The sequence below is a fragment of the Sitodiplosis mosellana genome, unplaced genomic scaffold (assembly GCF_009176505.1).
Source record: "Sitodiplosis mosellana isolate CC-2019 unplaced genomic scaffold, AAFC_SMos_1.0 Smas_scaffold_3, whole genome shotgun sequence".
Taxonomy (NCBI): Eukaryota; Metazoa; Arthropoda; class Insecta; order Diptera; family Cecidomyiidae; genus Sitodiplosis; species Sitodiplosis mosellana.
The window spans coordinates 2,696,049-2,708,044 of record NW_022595246.1 but is presented as its reverse complement, the minus strand read 5'-3'; the positions used below and the strand labels follow the sequence as shown (position 1 = coordinate 2,708,044).

At 37.5% G+C, this 11,996-nt stretch overlaps 3 protein-coding genes across 3 annotated transcripts; 1 reads left to right on the top strand and 2 right to left on the bottom strand.

The window, feature by feature from the left end:
• Positions 1-127: 127 nt before the first annotated feature.
• Positions 128-7,314, bottom strand: LOC129566507 (adhesion G protein-coupled receptor A3). The gene is made up of 4 exons (XM_055442528.1): positions 6,486-7,314; positions 6,082-6,297; positions 5,607-5,820; positions 128-5,514 (listed from the first exon to the last, which is right to left on the bottom strand). The coding sequence occupies exons 1-4, from the start codon at positions 6,707-6,709 to the stop codon at positions 994-996; spliced, it is 5,175 nt and encodes a 1,724-aa protein (XP_055298503.1). The 5' UTR covers positions 6,710-7,314; the 3' UTR covers positions 128-993.
• A 128-nt stretch (positions 7,315-7,442) lies between these two features.
• Positions 7,443-9,172, top strand: LOC129566519 (uncharacterized). The gene is made up of 2 exons (XM_055442552.1): positions 7,443-8,053; positions 8,116-9,172. Exons 1-2 carry the CDS (start codon positions 7,650-7,652, stop codon positions 8,513-8,515), a joined length of 804 nt encoding a protein of 267 aa, XP_055298527.1. The 5' UTR covers positions 7,443-7,649; the 3' UTR covers positions 8,516-9,172.
• A 957-nt stretch (positions 9,173-10,129) lies between these two features.
• Positions 10,130-11,990, bottom strand: LOC129566523 (uncharacterized). Its single transcript, XM_055442562.1, has one exon. The coding sequence runs from the start codon at positions 11,940-11,942 to the stop codon at positions 11,277-11,279; it is 666 nt and encodes a 221-aa protein (XP_055298537.1). The 5' UTR covers positions 11,943-11,990; the 3' UTR covers positions 10,130-11,276.
• Between the last annotated feature and the right edge of the window lie 6 nt (positions 11,991-11,996).

The window sequence follows — 11,996 nt, the reverse complement described above, 5'->3', positions numbered from 1 at the left end:
ATCAAATGAATATACGTATTTATTCTGGGAAATTGTTTTTTTTTCATTTCAGAAAAGATTTAAAATTATGTTTAGATTCAATGTTAAAATAAAATTTAATGTTAAATAGTGGAAAAATCCATCGATCTTTTTTTTCAACTTATCCGTTTTATTTTATTGCATTGAAAATGATTACACAGTCTTTAAAATTCAACTCAATTTAACTGAACTGAAAACGAAATGATGGGGAATCTCATTTTTTTTGTATTTAATAATTATTATCATTTGGAGAGGTCAGTTCAGAAATAGATGTTCCATATGTTCACGATCAAAATACTCAAATAGAAAAAAAATATCTGTAGCTGTCTGACTGAGTAAACTGAATTATTAGCTGCGACTTAAAAAAAAATGAAAATTATTATCTGTCTAAAGTCCTTATTAATGCGATTGTTATCGAACTGAAAAGTCTAACTTAAATAAATAAAGTGTTAAATATTAAACATCTAAAGCGAATCAAAGCGCAATTTCTTTTTTCTTTCTTTTCTGTCTCAAACACTAAAATAGCTTCCGTGTTATAAAATTGACGTGTGTTCGTTGTATGCAATCGAATTTATATAATAGGCAATATCCAATATTATTTTCTCTATCTTTCTAACTTTTTGTTCTCTCAGTTTCATGTAAATAGTTTCTACAATTATGCTTCATGCGATCAACACCTAAACGTTAGTATTTAATATAAATACTTAAATATATGATTCGAAAAAAACGGTTTCTTAAATACGACACATTAAACCTAATCGATCGTGTGTGTTTGTTTTTTTTCTGTGTATAAATAGATTGTTCTCAATAAAATTGGATAATTGAAAATGGCATATGGAAGTATATAATAATTTCTTGGCAAATTATAACTGCGGAAGTGTTAGACTTGTTACGAACAAATTGATCTATGCTGCGGAAGGAATTGGCAAAGCTGTATAAAAACAAAAAAACAAAGCAATCTATATAAAGCATTTTTTATCGTTGTTCGGTGGATGGTTCAACGAATGAAATAACACTGCTTTGACTGCTCTCCTCTTCTTCGACCTCTACTTTATGAATGGGTGCTTTTCGCACTGAGCCTCTTGTGATTTGCTGATACAGTTCGTCTATTGACGACTGGCTATCGTTTAAAATATCCTCATTCTCATCATTTTCAATATCCGATTCGGTGGGAGCGATTGCGGTGCGTCTGCCCGCCGTATTGCCACCACTACCGAGTAGTCGCTCCTCGGCTCGAGATCGTAGATGCCCGCTGAAATCATCGTCCAAATCAAAATCACTGATTTCCGACGGTTGATAAGCGAAAAACTGTGAACTATCTCCCGTTAGCGTCAAATTGAGATCATTATCTGGCTGCGGCGCATACAACTCATGACTTCGTATGCTTAGCTCGGAATTTTGATAGTTGATATCACTTTCACATGTTGGGCTCGATGTGAAATGACGTGATATTCCATTCCGTTCAAAGTACAAACTGTTCTCGCTGCCAGCGGGTGTGCTCTCGAGATGGATGCGACGATTTTGAAAACTATGCACAATGCCATTTGATGTGGATGGCTTCACCTGAGGTGATAGAATTGGCTGCACCATTTCGTTAATATCACAAAGGCTCGGCGATATCAACACCGGACTACTGCTGGCTGGGTATGATTCATTAATTACCGATGCAAAACCTTGTATCGTCGGCGCACCAAACAAGCACATATTTGTACATGAAATACTTCGCGTTTGACTCTCTATTGAACTCACTGGGAAATCATCATCGGGCGCCACATTGCACAGCGATTTGGTTTTTCGAATCGGATACAAAAAATCTTGTGGCTGTGATGAAATCTCCAGTGGAGTTGAGATATACTCTTCGTTTGGATCGAGTAGCAGTAAATCGCTCTCTTCACATCGACTTGAATTGGTATGATCGAAGCTGTCATTCAAATCGGTGACGGAAATGGTTGGCAAACCAATTGTATTCATTGCTTTGATTGGGCTACTGGCCGACCGTTCGATGCATGTCGGCAACGTTTTCACCGATTGATCATCGATCGATGTATCGGTTGGATTTGAATCGTTGCACAATGGCTCGGTTTCAAGATTTTCTTGCAATTCATTAGCAGCGATTAGCGATGTTTTATCATCAATATTTTCATCTTCTTCATCGAAAATCGGTTTTTGTTTGCCGTACTTATCGTCGGCTCGCATCGTTACGATTTCATGTTGCGGCTGTATCGTCTCCGGAATATTTGTATAGATATTTGCAACCATTTGTGATGTCGACTGAACGGCCGTATTATTGATTTTCGCTCGATTTTGTGTGATGGCACGTAGATTTTCCGCACCAATGATAATACGGTCGGTGTCCACCAAATCACTCTCATTACAACTGTCTGACAAAATGTTTGGATTTAAATTTGTCGACTTGCCAGAAATATCGGCATTAATCGCACCGATGCTCTCTTTGCTGAATGAGTTATCAGTGAAATTCTTCGGATCAACATGAATATTTGTGTTATTCACCTTACTGTTCGAACTGAACATGGAAATCGGCTGTTGCCGAGGATACGATACCATCGACGAAGCATCGCTCATACTTTCCACATCGCGATTTCGTTGCAGTTCGAAATTATTGCGTTTTTGTAGTCGTTTTTGTTTTTTAAAGAACTTTCGGGCGACATTTATTTGATTTGGATTGTAAAACATGTCGATGCCAACCTCAGAAGCGGGCCCAGTCATCGAACCAGACATGAACTGCTGGCGATGCATTAAAACTAAGTTTACATTATGGCCATTTCCAATTTTGCTCGCACCATTCGGGCTATTGGCTCGATTGAGCGTCTGTGTATTCAGCTCGTACGCTTTTCCCAGCATACCATTGCTTGGCGGTCGATTTTTCGAGCATTGACTATTTGAACGGGATGACGATCGAAGTGTTCCCGTAGTATTTTGGTATGTAACCACTGGACCGTTGGTCGAATCTTTTGTGTCTGACACACTTCGGGTGCGGCAACATTGTCCACGGCCGAAATTACGGCAACTGAACATGCTCCATTGATTCCGAACATCACTGCGCGCCACACAATAGAAGAATATCAAAAATAAACTGAGAAATATGGCTGAAGTGGCAAAAGCAATACTGAAAATCTCTTCTTCGTACGTTATAATTTGATCAGTGAATGGATTGGCGATGCTAATTGCAGCCGAAATCCATGTGATTAAGTACAAAATCAACACAATAACATGAGCCTTTAGCTGAGCACTGTTCGAGTGTTCCAAGTCATCTTGAATGCTTGATGTGGGCATACTCAAACTTATACTTTGGTATCGATCGACGGTTGCATTGTGCTGCGAAAGACTTGGTTCGAGCAAGTCCAAGTCGACATTTTCAGTTGCTTGGGTTCCTTCTGACATATGGCCAACATCGTCCGTGGTTGACATGTTGCATTTGATGGAAAAGTATGCGATTATTAAAAATAGCAGTAAAATGATGCCTGGCACATAAATGGCGCCCAATGATGGACGAGAATCAAAGAAACAGAAGGAATATGAGGCGTACTCTTGAATATTCACCGCACCGCTAATGCCGCAAATGATCATCGCAATGCCATAGCCAACGAGATACAAACCAAGAATTGGTTTACTGCCTACACGCTCCTTGGGCGATTCATCGGATGGAATCGATAAATTTCGCTCGGCCGATCGTGATAGCTTCGAAATTCGCTTGTACATAGCACTTGCACTCACGCACATCCACAGTAAAACACATAAACTGAAATAGTGGATGGCAATGCCGAACACTTGGCACATTTTATAGTTTTCGGTTTGATAAATGCCAACGGTAAATACGAAACTGAGCAATGACATTGACAACCAGGTGTTGACGAGAGCATGTCTTGAGCGGCGGGCCATTTGAATCGCATTCCCAGCCGCTAAATACGTCGCAATGTTAATCCAAGTACAAATGAACAATATTGAACTGCCGATGTAGAATGCAGGCGGTGACAAACGAAAGCGAGCACCTGCTCGTTCGTCCACAAAATCATTTAGGAATTTTGTGTGCTGAAGAAGACCATAGTATCCGAGGCGATCGCAAGTAAACACAAGCAATCCATGCTGAAGCTGCGGCGATTGACAAGCGTCCAACGTCCAGCCACCATTGCCGTCATTCAAATCTGGATTCCACCAAACGGGTCGCGGTGCACTTATCTCATTGTGATATGGATACGGTCGAATCATGACATATATCGGTTCAGTTAGATTCTCAATTCGTTGCGATATTTTGGCACCAATCACACACGATTTCACATGGAATGGCGTTGTTGTTTTGTTATGCGGAAAAAATCCACTATCTCCGAATACTGACACAAGTAATTTCTGCGTAGAAATCGTGGCTGGATTGAAACCGACGGCTGAGTTGAAAATCGTGGCCGGAATTTGAATGGCCGCTTCAACATGACGTTCGTAGATTCCAACACCTTGACCATTCGTGGCGGCATTGCACTGGAAGAGACGTTTCTCATGCTTTTCAAATGAGTCCTCCGTTTTGAACCATGAGCACGTGATACCAGCAAAATTATCGGTTCGCACGCGAAACACTTCCATCGCTAAATTCTCTTTTTGTGCTGGCGGTTGCACAAACTCTGCTGCCGTTTCGGCAGCATCAACCATTTTCGAACACGCTGAATCCATGTTTTGGGCATTTTGAAGCAACATCGGCCCTAATTTCATCGTTTGCGACACGATGTCCAAAAGTATCGTTGCTAAATCCTTTTCAAACGTTACAAATTCCAAGTAGTTGACAATGGTTTTTGCAATGAAAATGATGTCCATTGGATCGGTGAATGGATTGACTCCGGATTCAATATTTGTGTAGTTCCGTAGGCGTATGGCACTCTCTAAAATGCTCCCTCGTGCGAACGAGAAATTCAATTTGGCAAATTGCTCCAAGACTTTGGTCATTTCGTCGATGTATGGACATTGATTTGTATTTAAGTCGGTCCATTCGCCGGTATTACTGCATCGATACGTAGCAATTGCACCAGTTTCTTCGTCGTCCTCATCCAAGCACGGCAGTTTGACGACTCTGCCGCGAATCGTTCGGGGCCACGAGTATTTTCCTTTGTTATTTGATGTCTCTTGAGCTGGACAATATGTGGTTTTTTCGGATATAATCAAAACGGCTATGTTGCGTGATAAGCTCGCCTGATCCGATCGGAGTCGACAATCCCATGTGCCGGTATGATTTCGAGTAACATACGGTATCGTTAGGATTGAATCTAAGAGACCACTGTCTGATAAATGACGGGCATCGATCTGAATCGATGGAAACTTTTTCAATGGATCGTGGTAAATGATGTCATCGGTGGAGTTTGGCTCGAGTATTTGCTCTGACCAACCCCAAAATACATGCGATTGAGCTGGCAGATCTTCGGAATCCGTTGGAGAACCGACAGCCACGCGTGGAGCACGACATCGCAATGTTAATCGATCACCTTCGAACACAAGCTGAAAATTATGAAATACACAATTATTTCGAAATTCGTTCAATTTCTATCATTTTTCGGTATTTTAAAAGAGAAACGTTGACCGGTTTTTACCTGGTCTTGGTCGGGTTTTAATTCAAGCAATGGTTGCACTTGTGTGTCGCAATGCAAATCCTGTCCAACTTTCAACTTTTTCACCAACAAACCACGAAATGCAGCCGGAGTTTCGCATTTCGGTGGCGGTTGAAGTTTCACCGACATATTCGATGACCACGGAATCAGCCATAGCAAATTGCAATCGCATGCTAACGGATTTCCCGAAATATTCCTAAACGGAAAAATAATCACAATTTTTTTTATCGATTTCGATTTAAATTAATTGAATCTTTTAAACTATATTTTGTATTTTAGGCTAGAAAAAATATTATTTTGAATTATTTAAACATATGGTAAATCTCTTCTTTATGAACTCAACCTCTTTCTACAGAAGACAATTTAACTATTTCGAACTGAGTCCGAACTTAAGACAAATGAGAAATTCAACAATTACTAACGAAAAAAAAAGTTTACAAAAGAAAAATATGCTTACAATTGCTTCAGTTGCGGTAAACCATCGAAGGCACCTTGGAATATGTGTACGATTAAATTTAGTGATAGCTTGAGCTTCTCCAATGATTTGATTTCGCCAAAAGTGTTGTTGTCGACGATTCGCAATGAATTTTCGCCCAAATCCAAACGTCTTAGATTCGTGAAATTAGCAAAATCAATCGCATCGATCGTTGATATTTGGTTCTTACTCAAATCCCTAAGACACAGAAGATATAAACAAATATTTGAGAACAATATGGATTTTACCAAGGAACAATAACAAACAGCACTAAACGGCAAACAGAATGGAAATGGTCAACATCGAATGAACATTTTTCATTGAAAACGACAATTTTTTGACCCATTGTTGTGTCCAATTAAAAAAAAGATGCTTCATAAACTTACAATTGCACCACATCATATTTGATATGATGAAAATTGATTTCTTTGATGCTGGTGAGTTTAATTTGTGGTGAACCGCCGCACTTCACTTTCAACAAACTTTGGCCGACTCGGCTGCAAACGCATTTTTCGGGGCAATCACTGTGATTACTTTCGATATTTTCGGCAAAAATAGAGCACAAACTGGCGCAGACCAACAATAAAATGAGTAAAAAATTGTTGGGCATTATGAGCGGATAGCACACCAAACGCTGCACAGCCCAGCATTTACATTGAGCTTCCCTTGTGTGTCTTTTCTACTTCTTTGTAATAAAAATCAATCGGTAATATCAGCGCAAGCACAAATCTATATACACACCCAAAATCAATAGACACCGATATACACAAATTCAAAGTAAACGAACAAAATTGATTTGATTTGAAAGAATGATGCACAATAATTTTGGGAAATATTTGTTATTGTTCAAGATGCTACATTGTCCATGTTGTTCCGTGTATTGCATTTAATCCAAATAACAGATGCAAACAGCATCACGACATTGTAATCAATCGGCGTAATAATCAAAACGACGATTTGCTTATTTTTCCCATCGTTCTTTTTTTTTCTCTATTTCCACTTCACTCGCACTTTAGTCCACAAAATTCACACAAAACAATGATGAAATAAACTGTTGATGTACAAATTTTCCGAGAATTGAAAAAATGAACCGAAAAAAAGGAGATAGAGAAGTAAAAAAAATGTTGTTTTTATGGTTTTGGGATGGTGTTCTGTTGGTTGCTTGTTCTACGAGTTTCGGTCATTGTTTGATGTATTCATCGAACACATACACGCATTTGCATCTCGGTTGTTTGGGCGCATTTTCATGTATGTGAGCGTATGTTTGCTACTCGATGTAAGTTGGTGTGCGTGTTGAATATCAGCAACTTCACGTAGAACATTCGTTGACTTTGACAGTTAAACGTAGCAGATTTTGCAGTGTGCTTGAGATTTGACACTCAAAATGCGGTACTACTGCACCTTGTGCGATTGCCAATAAATGTATATTTGTATGGCCATCAGTGTTGGTAAAAGAAAGAAAAAAATAATATCATGTTACAGTAAGACATGTGAGCTTCCACATTAAAAACAATAACAATCGCTTGGTTTGTTTAAGTGCACACGATAAAATGTTTAGTTTTCGTAGAGCAGCGTCTCGGACGCTTAATGTAGTCAATGAATTTAATAATTCCGTTAAATATCAGAATCACATCAATGAGAATCTAGTCAAACATATCAATGCCATACGGCTGACGCAATCGGTCCAATTTTATTCAAAAGATTTAAAAGCCAAGCCCATCGATGCAAAGGAAAAGTTTCCAAAATCCATTAGTGAAGCAAGTCGTGAATTGCAATTGGAATTCAAATCCGAACTGGGGAAGATTGACACGAAATTATACCTGGCCTATACATGCAAAGTATGTAATACTCGAAATAGCAAGACTATTTCGAAAGTCGCTTATACGCTGGGTGTTGTAATTGTACGGTGTGACAAGTGCCAAAATAATCATCTCATTGCCGATAATTTAAAATGGTATTTATCCATCATCATATATTTGGAATATATGCGGTTATTCATTATATATATTATCTTAGGTTCACCGATTTGGATGGCAAACGGAATATCGAAGAGATTTTGGCGGAAAAAGGGGAAACAGTTCAACGCACTTCATTCGGTGAATTCTTTGGCATTCGAAATAAAACAGCTGATAAGAAATCAATTGACGATGAGAAAAAAACTGACGAAAAAACAGCTGAGAGTGATGAAAAAGAGAAGAAGACAGCCGAAGGTGACATAAAATCGGAAGAGAAATCAGCCGACGAAAACAAAACCGTCAAACTGTCGGACGAACTAAAGAAAAGCAAAATTGTGAAAGAAGCATCATCTGAAGAACAAAACGAAGAGAAACCGGCTCTGTTGGAAGATCTCTCGAAGAAAGCTCAGACAATCAAGCAAAAAGTTACGGACATTCTACGAACGAAGAAAGAAAACTAGCAGTGAAAGTTCAGTTTAGAACAGGAAAAAAAGCTAGAAGATAGTAGATTTATTATGCAATATGAATTGAAACAATTCCATTTTTTCATAGGTATACTTAAAATTGTATAGTACCTTGACTACATTTCATTACAGTAAATTTTATGCAGAAGATTAGGTTTGAAAAAAAAAGAGTGAAATTATCATAGATTATTTCACCTTATCACTTAATTAGTTCGGAACATTGCTGTATATTTTTATGATTACTCAAAAGTACAAACCGTTTTTATGTCTAGGTCAAAAGACACTCAGTAAATGCCATATTCCGCACTCGATTCAACAGCTTTATACAGCGACTTATCAATGTTTTTCATTTTCATTAACCGCAAATCGCAATTATACTTAATTCTCTGTACGTAGCGTAGCGATAAAATGTATTCTGAATCAGAATTTCTGATGTTACCGAATTGTTGATAGTTGAACTTATATTTTGAATGGTATATTTTAATGTTGGAATTATTTTTCTTCGTCTCGAATGACTTTAACACTACTGACTCCTAGATACTACTGTTATTTTGCCAATTATTGTTGAATAACGCATAATTAATATGCTCTTCCATTTAGAATTTGACAAAAAAAACGAATAAAAAGGGGAAAAATAAGAACAAGCTTAAAAAAGTTGTTTGATTTGATCAATACAAATGTGTCTGTGGTTTTTATTCATGCAAACGCTCTTTTCGACGCCACTCGGTGTCTTTTCAATAATTATTCACCCGAAAATTGGTAATCTTTAAATCTCTTTTGTATCATGCAGAAAAAACAAAAATATCGAAAAAAATGAAGATTTAATTTTACCAAGATTGTATTTTTGTCCCTCCAGCAAACTATTCATCAAATGCTCTATTGGATTGGTTCAATAACCAAATAAATATGAATACAAAAAAACGCATACATATTCATGGCCATGATTTCTATTGCTTCGTTTTTTTTGACAAAAATAAAATAGGATCTTTTTCGCCGTAGGCAATGCGATAGGCAACAAGCCGAAGTGACAGTGTGGCTCAATAATTAAAATAACATTCACAAGTGTGATGAAAGAGGGAGAGCAAAAAAGAAGATCCAGTTATGCTTTTTCTTACCTTTTATAATGTTAATGTTAATGTATTATGAATCATCAGTAGCGACCGTCGGTGCGCTTTATTGTTCCGTTCCGTTCCGTTCCGTTGCGGTTGAAAGTACTCTCTAATAATAATAATGATGAAAAATACATAAATAGAAGAACGTGAGATGATAAACGTATGAATCACCATAGTCATTGTAGGATGGTCTACATTCCGATGCTTCTAATTTACATACGCAGGCATCTATATGTTTAGAGCGCGATTTGTGATAAAAACGCACTCAACCGTAAATGCGTTGTCGTCTGCAGCCGAATCAATCCAAGAGTCACATACCTTTATGATCCATACCTTACCCGTTCCGTGGCCATCACGTAAACTGTGTTTAGTATATTCTAACCTCCCTTATCACTTGGGCATGTCTACTTCCAATAAAAATTATTGTTTAAGTCCAATAAGAAAAAAAAATATCTAAAACATAAGAAAAAATCCTAAATGGAAACTGAAAAAACTCAAATTTCACATAAAATCTGTATTTATTGCGTTAAAAAAATACAATGTAATGACTAAAAGCAGTAAAGTGTTGAATTTTTTTTGAAAGTTTGAATCTTAACGAAGACTTGATACAATTTATTATGGAATTGTGCAGCACAAAACACTTTGTGCCATTCGAATGCATTGTTTTTCTACCTGATACGACACCGTCGGATGGTGCAATGTGGCACAATGTTTGATTGTATGTAAAAACTATGATAAAGTCTTAATTTAAACAAAATCTTCTTTTTCGTTCGGAATGAATGTGAATTTCAGTTCATCTGTATTTTGGAATTGGCTTCTGTGTTTTACTTTAAGTAATGCATTTGATTGAGACTGTGTATGTATGGCAAATACATGGTTTTATATTTATATACTTTTGCATTTTATCTCTTTATATACTAGATATCGATCTCTCCCTTTCGCTCACATCAGTTATTTCTCATTTGCAAAATTAAGTAGTTTCTCCCTCTCTCTCTCTCTCTCTCTCTCACACACACACACACACACTATTATTTACATATATCCTACTGAAAATCGAAATTCAGACCGATAAACAATCAAATTGTGAAGTTTATGCATTAATTAATTTTTTCAAATCATCACAGTCCACCAGTTAAACGCTCTTAATTATTGTCGACACGAATTTTGAAAGATAAAATTAAAGTCACACATTCTTCACATGTATGACTCAACAATAATTTATCTCAAGTAAATATTTAAAAAAAGAAACATGGTTATGGGTTCGAAATGGATACATAGCTGCCGAAACATTGAAAAAAAATTCTGTTCACACAATTTACAATTAAACATTTACATTGAATAGAAATGTCACACTGTTATATAGCTGCTTCAAAATGCAAATTTAAAAAAAATTCTTGAAATCAAAATAAAAATTTCATTTTTATCTAGATGCGGAAGTAGAATAAGGTCTTCTTAATGTTTTATGACTAAACGATAGTGATACATGACTAAAATACATGAGTGCTTGTTCAAGACAGTTTTCGATTTATTCTCCTTCTTCTCTCTAATCTCGCTAATGGAAATGGTAGCGATATGCTTACACGTCTTTTATTTGTTTATGTATGGCTAGTGTTTAGTTTATTTTCAGCTTCAATTTCTCATAGAAATCAAACTTGATTGGATTTATTGACAATGGCATAATTGAGGCCATTGAATTTTCGATGATTGACGAGATCGTCGGCGCTAGACGAGGTTCCGATGCCGATTGTATTTGAATCGTTGGATGTTGGTGATTTCGGCGACGAATTGATATTTGTTATTGGTTTTCGAAGTACCCCATATCCCATATGACTGTCGTCGGCCAAACGATATGGCTTCGGTTCAATCGTTGGCTTGCCATTGTTGGTGGTCGACGTGGTGGTGTTGGTAGCGTTGGTTGTAATCGTTGCACAATCGCCAATAATCTCATAATCATTCGATGTGATCGGTTGCGATGTTTGCTTCTTGTATGCCGGCGCTGTAATTGTCACAATGGTTCGATAGTCATTATTTGGATTGATTGGCTTCGCTTTTGGTTCAAAGTTGAGCGTATCGTAGTCGCCATTTTTCTTTCTCGTCGACAATAATTCAGCTTCATATGCAGTCATAGTGACTGGCATTTTGCGAGCCGAACCGAACTCCTTCTGAGATTGCGATCGTTGCCAAACGAATTCGGTAATTTCATCTTCAATTGTGCTCGAATTTTCCGTATGTCGAACATCATTTACGCCCAACGTTTTCCAAGCGCTTGTAATATTTTCGATTTGCTCATAGTTTCGATCGTCGTGAATCATACTTTCGTAGCGGGCCGGTATTCGTGGTGGTTGATCAACGACGGGCGAGTGAAC